The sequence below is a fragment of the Pezoporus occidentalis genome, unplaced genomic scaffold (assembly GCF_034315485.1).
Source record: "Pezoporus occidentalis ecotype Australia unplaced genomic scaffold, CSIRO_AGI_Poc_V1 ctg12, whole genome shotgun sequence".
Lineage (NCBI taxonomy): Eukaryota > Metazoa > Chordata > Aves > Psittaciformes > Psittacidae > Pezoporus > Pezoporus occidentalis.
The window spans coordinates 2,965,683-2,990,779 of NW_026912994.1; the positions used below are offsets into that span (position 1 = coordinate 2,965,683).

A 25,097-nucleotide genomic window follows, 5' to 3' on the forward strand; every position below is an offset into this window, starting at 1 on the left:
CTTGTGAGGTGGGCTGGTGCCAACCTTATGAAGTTCAGACAAGCCAGCTGCAATGTCCTGCACCTGGGTTGGGGCAATCCCAGACACACTTACAGGTTGGGCAGAGAAGAGATTCAGAGCAGCCCTGTGGAGAAGGACTTGGGGGTGTTGGTTGATGAGAAAATGAACATGAGCCAGCTTCAGTGTGCGCTCGCAGCCCAGAAGGCCAACTGTATCCTGGGCTGCATCAAAAGGAGCATAACCAGAAGGTTGAAGGAGGTGATCCTGCCCCTCTACTCTGCTCTTGTGAGACCTCACTGGAAGCACTCTGTGCACTTCTGGTGTCCTCAACATAAAAAGGAGGTGGAACCGTTGGAACAAGTCCAGAGAAGGGACACGAGGATGAACAGGGGACTGGAGCACCTCCTGTATGAAGACAGGCTGAGAAAGTTGGGGCTGTTCAGTCTGGAGAAGAGAAGGCTGCGTGTAGACCTCATAGCAGCTTTCCAGTATCTGAAGGGGGGCTATGGGGATGCTAGGGATGGACTCTTCATTAGGGACTGTAGTGATAGGACAAGGGGTAACAGGTTAAAACTTAAACAGGGGAAGTTCAGATTGGATATACCGAAGAAGTTCTTTACTGTAAGGTTGTTGAGGCACTGGAATGGGTTGCCCAGGGAAGTTGTGAATGCTCCATCTCTGGCCAGGCTGGACAGAGCCTTGGGTGATATGGTTTAGTGTGAGGTCTTTCTACCCATGGCAGGGGGGTTGGAAGTAGATGAACTTAAGGTCCTTTCCAACCCTAACTATTCTATGATTCTATGATAAGTAAGAATTGTCTAAGCAGGACAACAGACATGATGGGGTGCATTGAAAATTTCCGGATTCTGATTTCAAACTGTAGGAAAATAGTTTAATCAAATAATGATTCCCAGGCCTGAAACTCCTGGGCTCTGGTATCTGTATTGTATTCAGAAATTAGCAGGGTTTACTTCTTTTAAACCACTAATCTGTTTCTATTTCGTCTGAATGTCTGGAATGCTGTTATGTGCAGCTGTTAACTTCTGGTGATAAGTTTTTTGACTCCCATTGCATAATATCACTTGGGAAACTCAAAATTTCTTCCAGGAAGCAGTACATAGCATGTCTGTAAGGTACCCATATACATGCCTGTGGAATAAAATGTTTAAGCAGTCTTCAGAGTAGGGATCTAAATTGTACTTCTGAGATGTGCGTTCTGGTTACTGTGTAACCATCTTGTTTTTTGACTTCAGCCCTCATTTCTTGCAGCCTTTTCCACACAGTTCCAGGGAAGAAATGCAAATTGCTCTTGCCTCAGGAGAGCTTATAAGCAAATTGCAAGAGGCTGTAAAGGGAAATGGGAGATTGGCTTTAAACCCATTTGCATGGAAGAGGATATGGAGTACACATCTGCTGCCTGAGCAAGTGTGGCACCTTGCACGAGGCAGTGTCAGCTTGCTTTTAAGAATAAATGCAGTTTAACTTTGCCTAAAGCCTAATCTTCTCAGTGAATGTTAGACTTGCTTAGAGCATGACCCCTTGGATAGGTTCTGTGTAGGACTTCACAGAGGTGTGTTTAGTTATAGAAGCCTTGCTGGGCTTGGTGCACAGGCTGTGGTATACACAGTATTGGAATTTTAGGGCTTATGTAAGCTAACAGGTATGTTGTACAGCTTACACCACTTGGGAAGCCCGTTGCATGTACAGGGTAAGATAGAAGCCAATGAAATGTGTTGCATTTTGAGTGGGAGCTTGCGCAGAAGGGTTGTTGTGGCTCAGATTGTGGACAGTAATTTATTTCCAGAGAGTTTCAGATTTGTTACTTCCACTTCTGTTACTCCTCCCTCTTGACAGAAACGTGGTTGCTTGGTTTGTTTTTAAAGTTGTGTCTTTTCAATAGGGCCAGAGTTGGAGGTACAGCTTATTCCTGTTTGTGTGTGCATTTAAAAAAAATGTGTCATATATATGAAATTGCTTTTAGTTCAGGTCCTTTAGGAGTAGCTGAGGGGTAGGTTGTAAGCTGGATTTGCTGTACAGAAGTTGAAGATCAGGTGATGTGTTCTTTAGTGCTCTTTTCTGCTTGTGCTTTGCTAAGCTGTGTTTTTGCATGGGGCTTTTGGCAAAATGATGCAAGGATACAACTCATGTTGGGCTACCCCATTTCTGTTGTATTTCTCAGAGCAGCTGAACAAATGCATTGACCACAAAGTAGTTGTCTCCCTGTTCCCCACCCTTTTGTGAAAATTGCAGTTGGGCTATAACTAGGGTGTATAACTTGGGAGAATATGTACAGAATGACATTTGTTGTGGACAGGAAAGGAGTGGAGCAAAGGTGCATAGTCATGGTTTGTTGTTTGTAGTTGGTGGTTCTGTTAATGACATTCTCATTACAAGTTCTTACCTTAAGTGCCGTTTCCTTTTGCTTTTAAAATTGTCTGCATGACTAATACATGTGTAACCTTCAAGTGATATTGCTTTCATATCATAGCTTCAGAAACATCCATTCTAGGTGAGAGAGCACATAGAAGAAATCCCATTAGTTCAGTTGAGAACATTGTGGAGAGCTTTTCGGTTGTCCTTCCAGAGAGATCTGAGGCAGATCACTACGCAGCTACTTTGCAATTTCAGGGCATGAATTTGAGGTGGATGTAACTCTAGAAATATTTCTCCACTGATAATTGAGATGTGGATTAGTAGAGTTAACTTAGAAGGAACCTTCGTTAGTTGCTACCCCTACCCCATTTGTGGTATGAATGTCCCCTACCAAAAAAAAACAAACCCCACCATATTTTGGTTGTCATATCATTATATCTGCATAGGCCAGAGAATGATGTGTGAGACCCCACTGCCTTTTGGAGAAGATGTTGCAGAGAAGTTACTGGGGAATATCAGCGCCCTATGTATGTATTTTGGTAGGTGTGTGTGTATATGGTTCTCTATATACCTATATGTACATATATATCAAGACTTTGTGGACTGCTTTTGGATACTTTGTGGTTTATCTGCTAAAGTAGATCTGAAGGTTATGATTATCCAACAAAATCTTTTGCCATATTTGGCGTTTTAGTTTTGTTTTTTTTTTTTTTTCCTCTCCCCTCTTTCTTTTCAACTTAAATGAGCAAATAGGCTTACAGAAACACTTTAGGTAGCTGAACGTGGAGAAATAAAGGAAAACATCTGAATGATCAAGATTGAATTCAGGTTTTCACTTTTGGGATTTTGTGTTAGAGATTTTAATAGAAATCTGCTTATACTTCTATACTCGTGTGCAGCGCTTTGCTCTCTATTGCTGAGTGCCCCAAATTCAGTATGGGAAAGCTGAGTTCATGTCTCATTAAATGACATGTGTCTGCCTGTCTCTATGGAAGTCCCTCCTTCCACTCTTTGGTGCTGTGTACCAGGCAAGACAAGCTGTGATTTACTGGAAAACTGTGATGCAGTATTGGTACTGCCTTATAGTATCTTTAATATCAGGATTTTTTTCTTCTGTAGTGGCAGTGATTGCTGCTCTGATGAAGGCAGGGTGTGCCTCATTCCCCCATGAATCATACATTAGTCAGACATGCTTTGCCCTGTATGAACTGTTTGTGGAGACTGCATGTATACTTGTGAAATCTAGCTTGTTCATGATATTCTTTCTTTCATGTGATTTAAAGATTTACTTCAGGTGACAGTGTTAGAGTAGATCTGATCAGTCTGAATAAAGCCTCATCTTTGCAAAAGTTAATTTAAAAAACATCCTACTGTTGTGTATTTGGACAACTGAAGATTTTTATCAACTTCTCTTCATTTTTTAGCTTGCCTTTTTTTGTCTTGCCTATCGCATTTTTAAACATAGATACAAGAGTCTCTATGTGTTATGAAAATCAAGTTTACTATTTATTATGGGTACTACTGTAGGCCCTGGCAGTCCTAGCTATTGTCCAGAACCCCATAGTACCAGTCACCCTATGACTGCTGCAAAAGGCTGGCTCTGCCTGCAAGCATGGAGCTGGTAGACAGGTCTGAGGCACAGGAGGGAGCAGCAGGTCCCTTCCCTAACCGATGGGCAAGAGTAATTCCTGAAGTGGAAGGAGAGTGGGGCAACGAAATCTTGGTACACTGGGGTTGTGAAGCATTGTGTTGGAGACTACATTGGAGACTTGCTGATATAATACTTTAATATTCAGAGACCAGAAGCCATACAGGCTTTTTCCTTAGTTTTTCTTTTTTCTTTTTGGGAAGCCTAAAAGTATGAGGGTTTTTTGTTTGTTTGTTTGTTTGTTTTTTTAATGAGTCAGGAGACTTCTTGCTGAATGGGCCATAGTATTTTTAGATACGCTGATTTTATGTCCGAATATGGTCTTTTTATGTAAAATGCATCTTTCATTTGACTGTTTTTCTTTCAGTCTGCTGGCTCTGTGTGTGCACTGGGCAGTCTCCCATACCACAAGCAGCTGAGCAGCCTGCTACCTGGAACAGTTTAGCTTTTGTTTTATTTGAAATACTGAGTGATGAGTAGCTGGTGATGTTTTCTTTTTCAGTAAACATTTCTGTTGATCAATAGGAAGTTTTTTTGAATGATTACTCTGGATTGTTAATAGTGTATGACAGACAATAACAGGTTTGCAGCTTTAAACTACTTTGTTATTCAGAGAGAAGTATACCTTCCTTCTGAGGATAGGTTTCTCTTGGCCCAGCAGTAATGTGTGCAGTTAATGTCAGCAACAGAAATTGTGTAGGTGTTAGTGCGCACGGGAGCGAGTTGTGAGCTTGCATCAGTGGCATCACTGCAAGGCCTACTGCAGCAGTGTTCCTCTTCTGGCTTTTAAGAACCAACCTCTTACTGTACTTGTTGCCTGGCGTTTTGCTGTGTTGCTGAAATAAATGTATGGATTCTGGAAGTTAAAATTGCCTTATACTGCCTAAGGTCTTCCAGGTTTATGTCAGAATGCTGAAAGCTGTAGAGGTGTTACTACAGTGTCTCATGCTTTTGCTGATGGTGCTAATTTAGTTAGTACAGCTGTCTCTGTAAATAAAATGAGAACTTTATCATGTGTGTGTTGAAAACTTGTGTGTAGGCCGTGTTCTTGAATATAGTATGCATTTTGTTCTGTGTGTTTTAGAATTTGCATATGCTGCTGTTAACTGTCTAGCAGCAGGATAGTTTTGGTACCTTGAGTTCGTGGTTATTTCTCATGATTGCAGTGCAATTTCTTTGTAACAATGAAAACGATATATCTATCTGTAGCATGTTCTGGAAATCGAGTGAGTGAAGGTTTGTAGTTCTTTTCCTTTTTACTTTCCTTAGTCTTATTAAACACATTTTCAAAGCTGTTTTCCATTTCTTAAATGCAATTTCTTTTGTTACCACTGTCATTATCAGCTGTCCTACAATAGGGCATCTTGGGAAATGCTTGTGAAGAATGATGGCCAACCCTGCCCCGTGCCCAGCTGGCAGTCTGTGGGCTATAGTTAGCACTTGCAAAAACACTTCCTCCACTGACACTTATTACATGAAAATATTTCTGTAGAAATGCCAACTACTGAGCAGGGAAGACCTACTTTGACTCTAAATTATTCTTCTAATGACTGACAAAATGAATTACATACTTCCTGTTCCGTAATGAAATTTTACTAGAGTAAAAACATGGATGCTTGACTTGTGGTAGGGAGCATTGTTTTACCTTTTAAAAAAGAAAAACAGGAAGTTTGAAAGTCAGTGGGTCTTTCTGGTATGGGAAGAAGGGTGTATTTGTTAAGAAAGGAAGGTATTGAAGGTATTTTTGGTATTTGTTGTATTGAATAATAAACCTAACTTTTTTTGCCTCCATAGGTATACAAAGCTCGGATATGCCGGTAATACTGAACCCCAGTTCATTATTCCTTCATGTAAGTATTTGTTACTTGTGTATGAATGCTGAAGTTACTTAGAGTTTCTGTGAGTTGTTACATTAAAGAAGACAGTTAAAAATGAGCAACTTGAAAAGACCTCTTAGTGATGACACAGGGTAATAGCATGGCTCTGTTCTGTTTTGCTATGGATACTCAGTTTAGAAAGATACATTCATTAAAATAGTATACATGAAGTGAAATGATTTTTTTGGAAACTGAAAAAATATTAAAATATAGTAAGATGGCTATATTTACTTCTCAGAAGGCTCTTCCCCTGTTCATGGATTATCAGGTAGAAGTTCAGTTGATTATAACTAGAAAAAATATTTTTCAAATGTATAGTTTAATATCTTCAGGGTTTAAGATGTTATACTTGACAAAGATTTTTCAGTGTTCCAGCTCTGTTAATATACTGTCTTGCAAATAGAACAAGTGAACATTTCTCCCCACCCTGTAAAATTGCTTATTTATTTTCTCCTTGTCTTTTGAACTGTTTCTCCTCCTTGAAGTGATATGTTTCTACTCTAGAAAGTGGAACTCTATCAGCTTTGTTTAGAAAAGCTTCACCTTTTGACCTCCTACACCATTTGGCATTTTGTCATTATTCATCTGTGCCAAAGTAATCATATATTACATCCTGGTAAAAACGAATAATTAGTACACCCAGTTTTCCTTGTAAATGCAACAGGAAAAGAGCTAGAACTAATACTGCTTCAGCGTAGTCACTGTGAAATAGAACTCGGCAGTTGAGGATCTGTGTTAATTTTTCTGGAAAACATGCTTCAAAAAGCGATTGTCATGGAAACTGAAGTTAATTCCCTTAATGTGTTCTCCGATTTTCATACAAATGGGAGAATTCTTTCAATCTCTTCTGAATTACCTTTTAATACGTTGTTCTTAATTTGTTTCGGTTTCCAGATGAACTTCATTTGATTTTATCTCAGTGGCATAGCAAGTATACTCTGCAGCTTTGTTTTTCATACAAAAACGAGTTTTAACATTAGATTAAAAAAGTTACTGAGCCATTGGAAAAAAACGTACGTTGCTTCATAAACTTCATAGCAGTCTTTAAATTAAAAATGGACAAATGATTACTAAATTTCATATAGTTTCCTTACTTTTTCTGCATCTTCAAGTTTGGTTTATTTAATTTGAAATCACTTTCTTGTTCCAAAAAAAAAAGAGATATGATGACTCTTTAAACAAATTCTGGGAATAAAATGACCTGCTACATCATTAAACAGAGAAATTTGTCCAATAGGGATGCTATTGGAGTCCCAGAGAAAGGGGTCAATGAGATTTTTGGACAGCTTTTTGATACAGTGTGGTGTATTTTAAAAAAATGCTCTGCATTAGAGGCTCCTGCAGCTGAAATGGTCCTTGACTGCAGTTCTCTTAATGTAAAAGACATTTTTCTCATTTGTGCTGTAATACAAGTTAGATAATTACACTAACTGCAAGAGTTTGCATTAATCTTCTGCCTCGAAATAAAATAGCACTGGTATAATCCACACTGGAGAAATGAAAATGGAGGATAGCAGTACCTAGTTTCAAAGTAGAATTGCAAAAAAAAGAAAAATTGGTCTTTTCAAATTGCTTTGGTGTCTTTAATTTCCTTAGTATTATCCCCAGTAGAAACATGGTTTGGTTTCTCCTTTGACTTCCAGGAAAGGTGGTTGCATTTTAACAATTTGGTTCTTTAAAAAATGTTTTCTGTTAAACAGGTTTGAGCAGCATTCCTTCAACTTTGTTCACTTGCTGCTTATCTCACTCCTGCTCTTAACAAATTCTTATCTCCTTATGTTCGTGATTTAATTCTGAATATGCTTCTCTAGTGATGATAAATGCTTGCTTGGAAATTGAAGTAAATGAGAATATTTTAGGCCAAGGTGTGGGTTTGTTTGTTGTTTTTTTTTTGAAGAAACTTGGGTTCACTGCTTTCTTCCCTTACTGCTTTTTAGATTGTAGCAGGTTGTTAATTTTGCTCATTTTTTATTCACTTAATCGTTTTTTTCCTGCTGTATGTTAAAATAGGAGTCAACTTCTTTCCGTTACCCTGTAGTTCTTTTGATCTGTCATCTGTGCTGGTTTACGTGTTAGTGGCCCTTTACCTTTAAAAGAAAAAAAATGTACCCGAGTAGTGGTTAAACAACTGAAATTGATTTGATGTAAGTAGTCTTTTTTTCTTAAAGCTCTTAAGTCTTGTGCCAAGCAAACCAAAGGCAGAACTTCTGGTACACCACTGGAGTGCTGCCCACCTTCAGCCACTGCAGTAGCCTAGCTCTGATTTCAGCAATATTTGTTTTTCTGTTTGTGTTTTCAGGATATGATTCTTGATTCAAGTTGTTTCCTTCTCATTTCTGACTTTAAAAACCAGGATTGAACAGGCTAGCCTCAAGGTCAGAAAAATACTGAGAGCTCCCATCTTGTTTTAGTCTAGTAACAGGGTGAAAACAGTTTGACTTGAAAGTTTCTATAATCCTGTGGTGAGCGATGGCATTTTACTTGAAAGTTCTTGAAGATAACATGTATTTGGACAGAAAAACTTCCCCAAAGCTTGCAAGCTCTGTAATGATGACCTGAAAAATATTTGACAAGATTCTTCTTTTGACTTGCAGCAAACACTGGCCTTGTGACATCTCCTTCCCCACAATTTTAGCTTCTACTTCCTATCTGCACCCTCCCTCCCTCCTTCCCCTCGGCCATGATATTTGGCTTCCTTCAGCCTTTTGCTTCCTCTCTGCTCTCTTGCAAGCTGCTTCAGAAGTTACAGTATGATTCAGTTTTCTTCCTGAAGAGCTCAAAATAATGTCTTCTGCTTTATCCTGTTCAGCCTTTCACAACTTTCAACGTTTTAGTTCCTTTGGCTGCCCAGCTCTGCTTTTGTTGCTTTTTATGGGAAGAGAAGAGAGACAGATGGGGAGCATCAGTAAACTAACAGTGCTTTACCCTAGTATGCTATTGATTTCCAAATGCTGTAGCTGTGCCGCCCTGTGCCTGGTGGGCTTGAGGCTGCAGCAACTGTTTTCGTAAGGTTTTTAAATTTGAGAGCAAACAAATTCCTGCTGGAGGTGAGAATTAGCAAAATAATTCTGCCTTTGAATAATTGAGAACAATATTAATGCTTCTTGTATATATGAATTTCCTCATTTGCGTGAAGGATTGTGTTTAAAGACAATTAGTAGTAAGACTTTAAAAAATAGAGCAAACGTTGCTGGCACTGTAACCTTGGTAGCTAGGAGCTGATGTAAAAGTTGAGGAAAGGGAACATCCATGTTCCTGTGGTATCTAATCACCAGTTCATCTTTCCAGCATCCTATGTTTATCTTAGCGAGTATTTTTTTGATAATCCTTTATTTTTTTTTTTTGATGAGTAATTATCCTGGAAGGAATAGATTGCCACAATGCATATTCTTAACTTTTGCCATTTATTTCCTGAAAAGAGGGAGATAATCTGTCTTAAATGAAATTCTGCATCCTATTCTTAATGATAAAAGTAGGATTTAAAGCAGAAATTAAACATAGACTTTATGAAAATCTGTTTCAAAGTACCTAAAGGTACATCAGGTAACCGTACAAGTTTCTGTTCTTTTAAAATACTCCTTTTATTTCTGCCCAATACTCATTTTCTGTATTTCTTATGTTGTTTTCCTGCTTGTGTCTTCCTGCCTTCTTTTGTATATTTTTTATTTAGTTGCTAGTCAGTCCCTTTTGTGTGCCATATCTCAGTTTCATAGTACGTCCAGAAATCAAACTGGTGCAAATGAAGCAAAACATCCATTTATATAATGGCAACATGTTTTCTTTCTTGCTGTTTATACAATTTATACAAATTCGTTCCTTTTTTTTAAAACATTGTCATTATTAGCAGAGTGTGCAGAAAATTAGCACACTTTTTTAATAAAATGAAATCTGTAGGGTTATTGTATCTTAGGGATTCTTTTCATGCAGTCAGGGAGATAATACACATTGAGTGTCTTAACAATTAAATCTGCATTTAGGTCTGTAATTGTTTTACTTTAGAAATCTTAACTGTGTTTTCTTATGATTGGAATTCAAATTACCTGTGTTTACTTTAGCTTTTCTGTGCTTGTGCCTGAAACAAAGGATAAATACAATTACAGTGTGTAACTGTTTTTGAATGTTGAGGTTTTCTTTTTTTTAGCGCAGGATATATGATCTCCAGTATTGTCTGTGTTCTCTGTTAAAGGTATTGCTATCAAAGAATCGGCAAAAGTGGTCGACCAAGCACAAAGGAGGGTTTTGAAAGGTGTTGATGATTTAGACTTCTTTATCGGGGATGAAGCAATAGAAAAACCAACTTATGCAACCAAGGTATTAAGAGAAATGTTTAAAATGATTTTCCAGTACTCTTTAGGAAGCAGTAGCTACACTGTATGCAGCAGCTTAAGAATACTTTTGGTTAAATTTAATCTTACTTTCTTATTAATTCTGTTTTAATGGCAAGTAAGGCTTGGTATTAGTTTTGTTGGCCTTCAGGAGCCTGTGGGAATTTGCAAAACAGTATATGATTATCTGTTTCTGTTGAAGTGAAGGGAGGCTGGGAGAGTGTTAAGCGGAAATATCACATTCTTTCATGTTCCGTGGCATCTTCTGTCAGCAATGTCAAAGTCAGAATGCTGGGTTAGGGGGAATTTTTGGTTTATCCTAGTGCCTCCATTCTATTGTACTTAGAGCTTGATTTATTGTCTCTCCTGTTCAAGGTTGGAATCTGAATTTCGAATAGGTGTCAGATTGGAACAGGGAAAACATAATGCAAGGTTTCTTGCATATGTAGATCATATGCTTCTACTGGAGTTGAAAACACTGTTTATTTTTTTTTTTTATTTTCATTTTTTTTTCCAATTTTATTTTGATATTCTTCTGCAACAGTGGCCCATCCGCCATGGTATAGTTGAAGACTGGGACTTGATGGAGAGGTTTATGGAGCAAGTAATCTTTAAGTATCTAAGAGCAGAACCTGAGGATCATTATTTTCTTTTGGTAGGTAAAATTATGTGCTATTTATGAAATTGCATATAATTAGTAAGTAATTTGTGCTGAGTTATGTAATAATTCTTAAATAAGAATATGCTTATCTTGAAAAGCAAAGTAAATATATAAATTATCTGGAACTTGCCTGACCTGGCTTATCCCATCCAGGTTCTCTAATTTTCTAAAGATGTCAGTGTCTGAACTGCAAACTTTTTCCTGTTCTCTGCTTCATGACTTCTTTTTATCATTTATCCACTGAGTTCAATGATTAAGTGTACATTTTTAAAGCAAAGAAGTACCCATATGTTTTGACTTTAGATGTAAATTGTAATTACTTTGGTTTTGCAATGTTGCCACTTGGATGATGTGTCTTGAGAGTCAAATTTTGTCCTTTTTTTTTTTTTTTCCTTAAATCAGGTGGTTTGATTGTTGTGTTCAGGCAGATGAGAGCTGAATTAATGTCAGTGTTATTCTGCAGTGTCTGCTATTCCTCAGAATTATATTTAAAGCCATTGAAATAGGCAGTCTGTTTTAGTGTAATGTTTATAGAGCAAGTTTGGAATAAGAGGTGTTGACCATACTTGTTAAGGAACATCTAAGCAACAGTCTTCTTGAAGCAGGTGTAATTAGGTCCAACCAAGCTTTGAATATTCCCAAGGACCAAGATGCCATAACAACTCGGGGGTGCCTTTTCTGATATTTGACTACCCTCATGTTACCTTTTTTCCTCCTATTTAAGATTTCCCACATTAATATTTTCCTACCTATTTAAGATTTCCCACATTGCCGTTTGTCTCCATGTCCCCTTGTCCTGTCACCTTTGTGAAGAGGCTGGCTACCTCCTCTTTTTACCCTCCTAGTTCATGTAATGGAAGAGTGATACTTTTTTTTTTTCCTCAAATATTCTGTAGCACTATCCAAATTGCTCTTTCAGACAAGTGACTTAAGTATGTTTGCTATCTTAATGAAAATTATAGCATGCTATCACAGCGTATTGTATGTTGTTGCTACCTTTTCTCAATTGAGTACGTTTCCACAGTTGATCATGCCAACTTGTTTTAGTGGTTGCCTTGTGAAGAAAACCAGCTTTTTTTCTTTAATGAATCAGAGAAATTTTTAAAGTAATTGTCATTCTTGAAATATGCTAAACTGTATCCTTTGATATATTTAGATTGATAGTCCTTGATTCTTTCAAGTGAAGTGAAAAGTTGTAATGAGCTAACCAACCCACAAAGGGGGCCTTCAATGTAGACTCCTAAGCAGTAATTACTATAATCTTCCTATTACACTTCTGTTTTCCTGTTCTTTCTGAAATCATCACGTTTTTGGAATGTAATTTACATAAATTCTGTTATTGTCAGAGGAGTTTCTAGGTTGTCTTAATTGCACTATTTGCCTTTAAAAGCACCCTTTGCACATGACTATTTTTACATGCTATTGTTACGGAATGACTCATCTTTCTTTCAAACTTAGGATTTGGTGACTTTTTTTTTTCTTAAAGTTGGGTGTTTTGAGTTGAATGTAAGTAAAACTTTTTTTTTTTCTCTCTTTTCTCTCACAGACTGAGCCTCCATTAAATACTCCAGAAAACAGAGAATATACTGCTGAAATCATGTTTGAGTCTTTTAATGTTCCAGGGCTATATATTGCTGTTCAGGTAAGGGCAAGGCTGTTGACAGACCTACAGTATTTGTCTTCAGACTAAATCTAATTTTGCTATGGGTGGTATTTGGGATACTTTTATGTACTTTTAGTTAGCTGTTTCACCACTACATGTGTGATGTGTTGATTCTGTGCTCTGTTAGCTAGGCACTGTTCTTTTGTATATACTGTATAGAAAAAAGCATCTTAAGTAGTAGAGTATAATATCTGTTGCATCATAAATAAAAAAAAAAAAACAAAAAAAAACCCAAAAATCAAAACCCAACAAGCAACCCCAACATGCCACATCATAATAATGGTATTAGGCCAAGATTTGAATCCCTTTCAGTATGAAGCAGCAAAATAGATACTTGAATGTGGCTAAAAAAGCATCAGACAGGAGTCAGAAGCTACATGTATGTGGCCTTTGTTGTAAGCTATTGTGTACACATATTATTAAATCAATTTCTATGCTGTAAATGCCATGAGGTGTCAGTCTGGGTATTGCTGGGAGGGGTGGTGAGAGGTGGGATCTGCAATGCAGTGCTTTTAATAAGGTTCTTTTTGTGTGTGTGTGACCTATTACAAGGCTGTGCTTGCCTTAGCTGCATCTTGGACGTCAAGACAAGTAGGAGAACGAACACTGACTGGCACAGTTATAGACAGTGGTGATGGCGTCACTCATGTTATTCCTGTGGTAAGTATACATTAAAACCATAGAAAGATTCAGGGGGGAACAGTTTGTCCTGTAACTTCTGAAGTTTACACCTACACAGAACGAAGTATAGCTAAGAATCTTAAGAAATGTAAGATGATTTCTAGGGGTGTGAGGTTTTGCTTATTTTGTAGTGCAGAAACTCTTGAAGAACTCTGCACCCTGAGTTTGTCAGGCCATATTGTCTTTCAATTACTTAATTTTAAGAGGTGATTTGCCAAGGCTGTGCTAAGTAATCAATGAAATTGGTATTGCTTTATCACATTTCCAGTTTGTTTTGCTGGTAGGAGTGAATATGATCTTTAAGATAAGAGTTTGGAAACATTTTTAATTCAGTCAAATTGTATATAAATGAAAATAATACAAAAATGTGTGAGGGCAGTATTGTTTACAGTTTTTCTCCATCTGTTGACCAGTGTTTAGTAGTATGCTGTCATGCATCAGGGATACAAACAAAAAGAAAAAAGTTCCTACCTGACTGGTTAAAACCCAACCCCTAAGGTTAGTTAGTGCATATCTCTTCCAGTATATCAAGTTACTAAATGCAAAACCTAGTTAGATCAAATAATATTTTTAGTAAATAATCAACATTTCCAGCTGCAGTTTCCTAACTCTAAAGTTACTGGTTTTGCTGTAGGTATGCATTTCCTTTTACAAAGCTACGTACTTGAAATGCTATAATTATTTAATAGAGTTGTGTATTTCAGTGGCTGGCAATATGTCTCTGCCCATCTTTCCTTGGAAGTTAAATGCATGTGTACACACCAGATGCATCTTTCTTTTCAAAATGAATTAGATTACATTTTTCAGGATTAAAATCTGTGCGAAGCTTTATCATGTCACAGTAACTTTGATTTTTTTTAAAAATGATTTTATTATACCAAATAGTGGCATTGGTGGTGATAGAACATTTGTTGTGATGTAGCAATTTCTTATTAATCTTGGTGGAATATAGTGGTTAAATCTTTGCTTAGATTGTTCACCCAAGATGTCATATTTTTAATAAGATGTAGGAAACAACTGACATTTCAAACCTTGTGTATGTAAAGTTTTTTAATTGGACTTATTTCAGATTGCTGTTTAGAACAGCTGAACTTCTGATTTGTGTCTGGGTTTGTTTTAATTGAAATAAGAGTAGGTATTCTGTATCACTTGAAGCATTAAGCACCTTTGCAGAGTGACATGTGCTTAATTTCTGGATTTTTTTTAAACATATTGAACAAACTGACAGTAATACATCACTTTTACAATGAAATATGTAAGAGGAGCTAACAGACACTTCTTTCTGTAGCAAAGCTGCAATAGTAATACACTTTTTTGTGACATTATTTTTAAGTTAGAAAGAGCTCTTGACATGAATTAGTTGGAACTAGATGATCTTTAAGGTCCTCTCCAACCAAACCAGTCTGTGATTCTATGGATGTAAGATGTATATAGGAAACTTTGAGCATTTAGTGTTGGTGTGATACCTAGATTCATCTGTTTGGACATTGCACATCTGGCAAGGTTGAAGGCCAGTCTTGAACCCTTTCGGTTTCTGTATTTAGATCAGATATTTTTAATGCCCCAAAGCTGGTCCTCATGGTGTGTGTGACTTACAAGTGTAGACTGATGGATGAGTATGGGCCAGTCTCATGTTCTAAGCAGTCTCAGTTAATATGCTGAAATGATGCATTTTCTCCCTGCTTTCAGAAAATTAATTTTGGTTCATGTGGATTGTAAAGTCTTACGTCAGTGGCTGTGACTACAGAGCCACATCATTTATTCTAAAATAATATTTCATGATACAAGGTTATTTCACCTTTTTGGTAAGAGTAACCTCATTTTGAAGAGAAAATAAGGGCCAAGATAGTTGTTTGACATTCAAGGATTGCTTTTTCCGTGCTCAAGATCGGAGCATCCTGACACGTAGGAAGTCAAGGAAGAGGGCCAGGAGACCTGCGTGGCTAAATAGGGAATTGCTGGCTATGCTCAAGTGGAAGAGGAGAGTTTACAGGTCATGGAAGGAGGGGCTGGCCACTTGGGAGGAATATAAGGCTGCTGCTAGAGGATGTAGGAAGGCAGCTAGGAGGACTAAGGCATCCTTAGAATTAAACCTGGTGAGAAGGGTCGAAGATGGCAAAAAGAGCTTTTCAAATACATGGCAGACAAAACTAACACCAGAGGCAATGTAGGCCCACTGATGAACGGGATGGGTGCCCTGGTGACAGAAGATACAGAGATGGCAGAGTTACTGAATGCCTTCTTTGTCTCTGTCTACTCTGCTGCAGGCAGTCCTGAAGAGCCCTGTACCCCTGAGACGTTAGATGAAGTCAGGTCAACGGAGCGGTTTGCCTTAGTCGATGAGGAATGGGTTAGAGATCAGTTGAGCAATCTGGACATCCATAAATCCATGGGTCCAGATGGGATGCACCCGCGGGTGCTGAGGGAACTGGCAGAAGTCATTGCTAGACCACTGTCCATCATCTTTACCAAGTCTTGGGAAATGGGAGAGGTGCCTGAGGACTGGAGGAAAGCAAATGTCGCTCCAGTCTTCAAAAAGGGCAAGAAGGAGGACCCGGGTAACTATAGACCGGTCAGCCTCACCTCCATCCCTGGGAAAGTGATGGAACACCTTGTCCTTGGTGCCATCTTAAGGCATATCAAGGATAAGAGGGTTATGAGGGGCAGTCAACATGGCTTCACCAGGGGGAAATCATGTTTGACCAATCTCTTAGCCTTTTATGAGGAAATAACACGGTGGATGGATGATGGCAGAGCGGTGGATGTGGTCTACCTTGACTTCAGCAAAGCATTTGACACAGTCTCCCACAGCATCCTCACAGCTGAATTGAGGAAGTGTGGTTTGGATGATCAGGTAGTGAGGTGGACTGCGAACTGGCTTAAGGAGAGAAGCCAGAGAGTTGTAGTCTATGGGGCGGAGTCTACTTGGAGGCCTGTAACTAGTGGAGTGCCTCAAGGGTCAGTACTGGGACTGGTATTATTTAATATATTCATCAACGATTTAGATGAGGGAATTGAGTGTACTATCAGCAAGTTTGCTGATGACACTAAGCTGGGAGGAGTGGCTGACACGCCAGAAGGCTGTGCTGCCATCCAGCGAGACCTGGACAGGCTGGAGAGTTGGGCAGGGAATAACTGGATGAAATATAACAAGGGAAAGTGTAGAGTCCTGCATCTGGGCAGGAACAACCCCAGGTTCCAGTGTAGGTTGGGAAACGACCTGTTAGAGAGCAGTGTAGGGGAGAGGGACCTGGGGGTCCTAGTGGACGACAGGATGACCATGAGCCAACACTGTGCCCTTGTGGCTAAGAAGGCCAATGGCATCCTGGGGTGTATTAGAAGGGGGGTGGTTAGTAGGTCGAGAGAGGTCCTCCTTCCCCTCTACTCTGCCCTGGTGAGACCACATCTGGAATATTGTGTCCAGTTCTGGGCCCCTCAGTTCAAGAAGGACAGGGAGCTGCTGGAGAGAGTCCAGCACAGGTCAACTAAGATGATTAAGGGAGTGGAGCATCTCCCTTATGAGGAAAGACTGAGGGAGCTGGGTCTCTATAGTTTGGAGAAGAGGAGACTGAGGGGTGACCTTATAAGTGTCTATAAATATATAAAGGGGGAGTGTCACGAGGATGGAGCCAGGCCCTACTCAGTGGCAAACAGTGATAGGACAAGGGGTAATGGGTACAAACTGGAACACAAGAGGTTCCACTTGAGAAGAAACTTCTTCTCAGTGAGGGTGACAGAGCACTGGAACAGGCTGCCCAGGGAGGTTGTGGAGTCTCCTTCCCTGGAGACATTCAAAACCCGCCTGGACACATGCCTGTGTAACATTATCTAGGTGTTCCTGCTCCAGCAGGGGGATTGGACTAGATGATCTTTCGAGGTCCCTTCCAATCTCTAGCATACTGTGATACTGTGAATAGCGAGTATAGCTGTTTGTTTGCCTTATGTACTAGTGACCGTTCTGTTCCTCTTAACCTTGTAAGAGTTATGAACCAATACAAAGTGAAACATGTTAACATGTAAAGTAATGCTACTGAAGAACTGGATTTCTAGTAATTAAATGAACCAGTCTTAAAGGGCTTCAATCTCAACAATTGCATGTAGTTAATAGGAGTTTAGACTCCCTGTCTGTCTTTCCCTCTCCTAAGCTTTGTTGAAAGGAGTTCTTGTCAGTATCTTTCTCCCAATTAATTTTATTTATAGGCTGAAGGATACGTGATTGGCAGCTGTATCAAACACATTCCAATTGCTGGGCGAGATATAACGTACTTCATCCAGCAGTTGCTGAGGGAGCGAGAAGTAGGAATTCCTCCTGAACAATCCTTGGAAACAGCTAAAGCAGTGAAGGTAACGTGAACATTGCAGACATTAAGGTTATATTAAATCAGAGCTTGATATCTATATTTAAAACACAATGTTGTCTCAAAATCCTTGTCCCTCCAAGTAATGGTGCTTGGTTTCTAAGTAGTATAAAAATGTCTAATATAATAACCTGAAATGCCTTAAACTTGAGATATACGGTTGGTTTGTGATTGGTTTGGCCTAGAATTTCACTCTTCACTTGTAGTCTCCTTTCTCCTCCCCTCCTTTATTGTTACTGTACTATTCAGTAGGAAATGTTCTTAGTGGGATATCTAATGTAAAGAGCTTTAATTACTTTTTCTTCTTTCTGAATGTTGATATGTTCTTTTTTGTAGTACAAAGCTATTCTGAAAGACATTTAGCTTAAAGTACACTTAAACCTTGTTTCTATGGCAATACTTCAATATACTTTAGAACTCATTTCTCACCATCATAGAAGTGCAGAGGAAAAATAGAAGAAAAATAATTTAGCCTATGTGCTGCTTTCAGTGTTGCACAGAAATGATTTTTAGTAGCAGAGCCATTATCTAACTATATACAGTAAATGTCAGATCAGCCATTTTTAAGTCCTGTTCTGTATCTGCCAGTTTAAAACTCTTGTTCCTGAAAGTTTAAATTACTACACTTTTTAAAAGTTCATGCAATCTTCTCTGCTATACTAGATGAGAAGATACTTCTAACTATACATTTTTAATTTTCAGGAACGCTTTAGTTATGTTTGTCCTGACTTAGTAAAAGAATTTAACAAGTATGACACAGATGGTACAAAGTGGATTAAACAGTATACTGGAATTAATGCTATCTCAAAGAAAGAATTTACCATTGATGTTGGCTATGAGAGATTCCTGGGGCCAGAGATTTTCTTCCATCCTGAGGTAAGTTGTTTTGAATTGTTTGCTCTTTGGTTTAGGTGCATTTTAGATGATAGCATATAAATATTTGCAAACTTGTGAAGAAATGGTTATCCCAACTTATATTTCTCCTTACTTGTAAATAGATACCAGTTTTGTTGTAAGTCAACGTGTCTTTGATTCCTGATTGCTATTAACCTTTATAAAATTCAGGTTGATGCCCAAACAAAGCACTATATTTGAAACTTTTAACAAATGAATTATTATCTCCGTACTTTTTTATTGCAATTTTCAATAGCATTCCCAGGTCTTACCATGTTGTACAGTTTCCTTATCTGCCTTAAAAGTCAAGTTTCTAAATATTCTGTCATCTTGCCTTTATACCCTTAGTCTCTCTTCGAGCGTTGGGAAAAATTTAAGGGGAATAAAGCCTTCTCCTGCTGCCCTAGTCCCTCTACGTTCTCGTGTTACAGCTTTTTTTCATGTTATGCTATTTTGCTTGTTAGAAAAAGCTATCTGAAAAAATAGCTGGCAAAACAGATACTTTAGGTTTACTATTCTTCAAAACCTTTTATAAATGGCAGCAAAATTAGCCAACATAACTTTATTAGTTTTCATGACATCTCTGTTATAATAGGATGATTCTTCCCTTTTTCTCCTTACTCCCTTTCCTGTGCAATATGTGGTCCTACATACTGACTTGTCTTGATTGTATTCTTAATTGTAGTTTGCTAATCCTGACTTTACACAACCAATCTCAGAAGTAGTAGATGAAGTTATTCAGAATTGTCCCATTGATGTTAGACGTCCTCTGTATAAGGTCAGTAGCTATAATGATTTTTTTTATACTCATTTTAGAAAGATTGTGCTTTATATTTAAAAATGTATTTTAAATTCTAGTTAAAAAAAAAACAATAAAATTAACAGTTTTCTCTAGGAATTAGTCTAGAAATTAGATACGCAGAAGGCTTCATGTTGTCCACCTACACTTTTTCAGAATGTGATGTTTCGTTGCTCAAACTCTTACTTAAATAAGGGAAACAAAACTGAGCGAAAGAAGTGAGGTGTACTAAGATACAAATGGATTTTAAAGCACAGCCAATTTTAATGTGACACACTCTTTGTGAATTTATATTCTCTTATGCTTAAGTGTTAGACAATTGAAAACTTAAAAGCATACCTGCTAACTGTAGTTTTAAAAACTATATTTAGATATTGAGAATTTAAGAACTGGATAAAGTTGGAGGCTTATGTTTTCAGAAGCAGTTAATAATTTTTGTTACTCAAAACAGAATATTGTCCTCTCCGGAGGCTCAACCATGTTCAGGGACTTTGGTCGTCGTTTACAGCGAGACTTGAAAAGAACTGTTGATGCAAGACTGAAACTTAGTGAAGAACTTAGCGGTGGCAGACTGAAGGTTAGTTCTTGAAGCTAATGTTGTTTTTTTTGTTTGTTAACAAACATCTTTCTCTCCCTTGTTTCCATGGAAAATGAGACAATAACATAATGCAAAGATGTCCTTGTTTGCTAAAATGTCTTTATTTTCATTTAAAGTTTTTACAGAAGCTTTTCAGAGATTCAGATATTCTAGACTGCTATTGGAAGGTATTTCTATAAACCTGTAATTGTAGAAAGCTACTGTACTTATTTCCCCAGGTATGAGGTTGTGCTGCTTGACCCTTATAGTTGAACTGAATCAGTCGCACATAATGGAGGGATGGGTCTTATGCCTGTTATGTAAAAGCAGTTGCTCACTCCCCAGCTTTTTTATGTGCTTGGAGACAACAGGTATAAATTGAAACAAAATAGGCGCAGCTTGGATAAAAGGAAAAAAAAAAAATCATTGTGGGCATAATCAGGCACTGAAACACGCTGGCCAGAGAGTTCAGTCTCCATCCTCGGAGGCTTTTGAGATTCAGCTGGATAGAGCTCTGAGTAACTTCCTCTGACCTTGCAGCTGACTCTGCTTTGAGCAAGAGGCTGAACTAGACATATAGTGAGGTCCCTTCCACCCTAAATTGTTGTGTGAAATGACTTCATGTTTTCACTAAACTGCAGGATCCTTAATTTATATTCTTTCTACTTCTGATCTCTGATCTCTCTTACACATTTTTTTCTGTTGTCTCTGCATACATAAAAGATATTCAGAGATTATTTTGTAGTTTGGTTTTTGTTTTTTTTTCTTTTTTTTTGTAGTTCTTTCTTTTAAGGCAAAGTTTAAATGATTTTTCTCTTTTTTTTTTTTTTTTGGAGTAATTTGGCGAGATGAGCCAGACAATCCTTAAAACCCTCACTGTAGCTTCCTTATATACCATATAGACAACTCTGAAATTTCGGTTATGTACAATTCGCTGGTTCAAGTCACATAGGTTATTCTCAGTTCTTCTAACTGTACTTTTACCACTTAGTAGTAAGGAAGCAGGATATAAATAAGGACAACTGTTGTGATTTTTCCTTCTTGAGAGTACTAGGCATTGCAGGTAATTGCTGTCTTGAATTTTGTAGGTGTACTACAAATGATTTTTAGATACTGTTTCAAATCACTCAGGTTTTGGCAGGTTTTAATGGAACAAACAAATTACTACTTTCTGAAACTTACATACACTGCCATTTTTGATAAGCACAAGTAAAGAATGAAGGTTTGTGTGGATATGGAGGGGAAGGGGTTAACTTCAGTGAGTGTTGCACTTTTGAAAAGTATGATTTTGACAATATTAGTCCTAGATAAACTTTCAATCTGCAACTAAAATAATGATATAAGCCTTAAAAATTAGCTTTCTAAAGTAGGCTTTTTTGAAAGGGCTAAGTAGTAGGGATCTGTTCTTACAACTGCATAAATACAGTCCCACAAGAAATTCAGCAGAAAATAGAATGTGGATAATTGGAAAGGAGCGCTGTAGTGGAGCTCTTGGGAGAAAATTGGTGTGAATGCAAGGATCTCTTAATGCCTGATGAAGTTAGTAAATGGCAGTTTATAAGCAAAAGCTATTTCTTAGTCTGGGTTGTGCAAGAAAAAATCGAATGCTATAATTGTAGTTTACTTACCCAGCATTTAAGGAAATACTAATTTGGGAAAAGTAAACTTGGAATGTACACCTTTTTAAAGGTGGAATTTTTACCAGCAAAATTTACTTTGTTCCTTTATTTGGTGGTTTTTTTTTTTTTCTTTTTATAGCCTAAGCCCATTGATGTACAAGTCATCACGCACCATATGCAAAGATACGCTGTTTGGTTTGGAGGATCAATGCTGGCTTCCACAGTAAGTTATAAAACCGAGCAATCACTTTTGAAGTTCTCATCTCTTTCACTTTATATGAAATGTAGCTGGGGCATTCTGATAGGCCTCAGGTAGCAAATACGCCCTCCCTGCACCCTTTGAAGTTTTTGCATTAAACAGTAAAGATTGGAAAGAGCATGTGAAAAGCTGAATTACAGCTTTGTGTGAGTTGTTAAATAGTGCCTTTTAGTTTTGTGGCTAAGTACAGTGGTTGCGTTGGTGTTTAGCCGTGTATGATGTAATATCAATTTCAGGACTTCCAAGTTATCTCTGGGAGGTTTGTTTTCCTGCATAAATGTTAGTATTGTTAAATAAGGTGGATGTACCATTGATAATTTTTTTTTTCTGCTTTCCTTTACAGCCTGAATTCTACCAAGTATGCCATACCAAAAAAGATTATGAAGAGATTGGTCCTAGCATCTGTCGTCACAACCCTGTGTTTGGAGTTATGTCTTAAAACTGACCTCAGAGGGGTCGGGGTAGGGAGGTGGTGAGGAGGAGGAGTCTTTCTGATTACTTATTTGTCTGATGGCTGGTATTAAAATAACAAACATGACTTGACAATAAGAAAAAGACCAAACACAATTAAGCAGGATTATTAAGTGTCTCAACATGCGGATGTAGTGGAAAGCCAAAATGATCATGTTTTTTCTTTAGATTGATTATTTGAACCTGTGCGTAACAAAAAAGAAAGTGGATTTTAGTTCTTTTTGTGCCCTGATATTTTGTATATTAATGAACTATCCAAGATTTGATGGGATTTGATGGTGTGTAGATAGTCAGCTCTCTAATGCTTCCATTGTACCCTTTCATGGGTGCAATGCAGGAGCTTGTTTATATTTCATACTTTTTTATACTTTGAGGAAAAATATGAATTAAACTGTAATATTTGAGGAAAAAAAATTACCAGTGACCAACTTGAAAGTAAATTAAAAGAAAAAAAAAACAAACAGAAAAGTCATGACTCATGCAACTAGTTCTTGCATATCATGACCAGTCTAAATCCTGGGTTCCATACAGTGCGAGTGCTTTTGGAACTAAGAAGCTAGTATCTTGGATTAACTGATGCCTGCTAGTGCTTTCTGATTACTTGGTGCATTTTCATACTATTTCTTGCTTTAAAAAAAAAAAAAAAGAAAAAAGTAAAGACAAGACTTTTGGACCAGTATTGCAGTTCTGTAGTGTCATTTCTAATTAAACCAAATAATCAGGTTATCAAAATTGGTGTATTTAAAGCCTAACACCATTCCAATAAAGGCACAAAATTTCTTTTTATGTTTGTGTCAGACTTATTAATCTCATTACTTGGGAAGTGATGAGCATGGGTTCCTACATATCCTCTATGGCTTTTGAAGAGTAAGATTGGTCTGTAAGGGTAATGTAGAGATCATTATGTGCATTGTGTAAACCGAAGTGTGAGCATTTTGGAACTGGAGTTTATATGTTCATCTAGATAGCACTTGCCTATATAAACCTAACATCTCCTCCATTGTTAGATCTGTTCATCTACTTTGTTCTGTAACTTTTTTCCCTACCACTTTCTTTTAAGAGGGGTATACAGGAGACAGCGCTGCATTCTAAATCTGTGTGGTTTTTCTGCAAGAAAATACCATGTAGATAAAAATAAAGTAAAAAATATCTCCTTCTCATTCTTTCTAGGAAGAACTCTCCATTTACTGAATGGAATTACTTACAATTTCCCATAATATTTGATGAAAGAAAACTCTTCTTTATAGGCTTCTGAACTCACAATGTGGTTAACGTTGTTTATGCAGGAGACCACAAGGGGGGGATCTCTTGCCTTCTTCTGAGTTGCAAAGTTGCCTCAGACCTCAAATCTTTTTTTGAGAAGCTTATCACTTGCCAGAGCTTCTAGTTGCTTCAAAGCATGATAAATGAGACTTCAGAATGAGGGTAAATACAGTAAAGTATTGTATGATAAAATTTCACATGCTGCTATTGAATACAACTTTGGTGCAAACAAGAAAATGTTAAATAATTGTATTACAAGACTGTATTAACATCTCCCTATCAATGATACTATTTTTTAGAGTTTTTCAAATAGTGACTTCCTGAGTTATAACTGCTGACTGATTCATGTGATAAGAAAGACTGATAGGCAAACGTCTGTAAAATAAAGAAGTTAATTTAAGCTGTGCCTTTCCAACAGTCATCTGGTTTGCAACTGTATCATGCTCTAGAGACTGCATTTCTTGATACACTGCAGTGGCCAGAAGATAATGCAAGGTGGTGGTTTTCCCCTCTAGAAAGTAAAGTCTGAAAACTTAAGTTGGAAAAACTCTTGATTCCTGACACATAGGTATATAGTGTAGTGAGGAAATTTAAAGAAAAGAAGTGAATATGGGTTCCTGTCACACACAGGTACATGTAGATCTCTAGGATTATGTGCAAAGATGCATAGAATATGTAGGTATGAAGATAGGGTCTTAGCTGAGAGACAGGCCTGGTTGTGTTTTAGCAGAAGGCTGTACTGCAGGTAGCCCTAGATGTAATTGGAGCTCTGTTTTGTAGAGCTTTTGGAACCTGTCCCCCCAATTCCTTTTGCTGTTGTGTTCAGGCCACTGTTGCTGCATCTTGGAGGAGCTGCGGCAGTCAGCGAAGAGGCACCGGCAGAATTCAGTTGAGGTAAAAGGAACCCAAGGGGTGGGAGCTGGGGTGCAGGAGCCAAGTAAGTGGTCACAGGTGCTTTGAGGAAGCTCCAAGAGGTGCTCTGAGTGAGACTCTTTAAGCAAAGCTGGTTTCATACAGATCCTTTACAGGCTGTAAGTTGTTGAGATGGCCTGTTCTTGGCTGCTGGGTGGATCTGCTCTGCAAACAGGTGTCTGGATTGAAGAGTGGTGGCATACAAATATTCAGAATTTGGCTGTTCTTGGTTAGGTGGACAATGAGAGACAGGCCATTCTCATGTACTGTTTCAGCAGTACGGCTCTTGCAGGAGAGGGCTGCTTCAGACATGTCTATTAGGTTGGTGTTTCATAGAAATACACACTGCCCAGTGATGAGGAGCCATCTAGAGCTGTACTGTGTAGCTGGTACAACCATAATTGGATTAGCAAAAATAGTTGGTATGTCAAGGAAACAAGCCAGCTCGTTTATGAGCTCTTTGATGGGAGGAAGAGTTGGCTTTTGAGTGTGAAAGCTGTCAGGCTGAGAACAGGAGTTGCTGGCAAGTGTAAAATAAGATGCATTTAGTATTCCAGCTGTATTGAGTGGGGAAAGCGCAGGTACTGGGGTTTTCATCATAAATTTGCTATGCTCAGCAGTAAGGCCAGGAGGCTTTTCCCTAGGTTGAGGGATCCATGCTGCCAAAACTGAATAAAAGTAGCTAAGCAGCAGAGGATAGCTGTAGGCACCTTTTGC

The 25,097-nt window shown here is 38.1% G+C and overlaps 1 protein-coding gene across 2 annotated transcripts in view; it reads left to right on the forward strand.

The window, feature by feature from the left end:
• The window catches only part of ACTR3 (actin related protein 3), a 34,597-nt gene extending 11,606 nt beyond the window's left edge, over positions 1 to 22,991 (forward strand). For both annotated transcript variants that reach the window (XM_062605609.1, XM_062605601.1), the window contains exons 2-12: positions 5,816 to 5,871; positions 10,085 to 10,209; positions 10,768 to 10,878; positions 12,431 to 12,526; positions 13,100 to 13,207; positions 17,429 to 17,572; positions 18,289 to 18,462; positions 19,166 to 19,258; positions 19,731 to 19,856; positions 21,615 to 21,698; positions 22,078 to 22,991. In XM_062605609.1, the coding sequence (XP_062461593.1) occupies positions 5,816 to 5,871; positions 10,085 to 10,209; positions 10,768 to 10,878; positions 12,431 to 12,526; positions 13,100 to 13,207; positions 17,429 to 17,572; positions 18,289 to 18,462; positions 19,166 to 19,258; positions 19,731 to 19,856; positions 21,615 to 21,698; positions 22,078 to 22,173 (1,213 nt within the window). In that variant the 3' untranslated portion in view covers positions 22,174 to 22,991. The remainder of the gene's footprint in view (positions 1 to 5,815; positions 5,872 to 10,084; positions 10,210 to 10,767; positions 10,879 to 12,430; positions 12,527 to 13,099; positions 13,208 to 17,428; positions 17,573 to 18,288; positions 18,463 to 19,165; positions 19,259 to 19,730; positions 19,857 to 21,614; positions 21,699 to 22,077) is intronic.
• Positions 22,992 to 25,097: the final 2,106 nt, after the last annotated feature.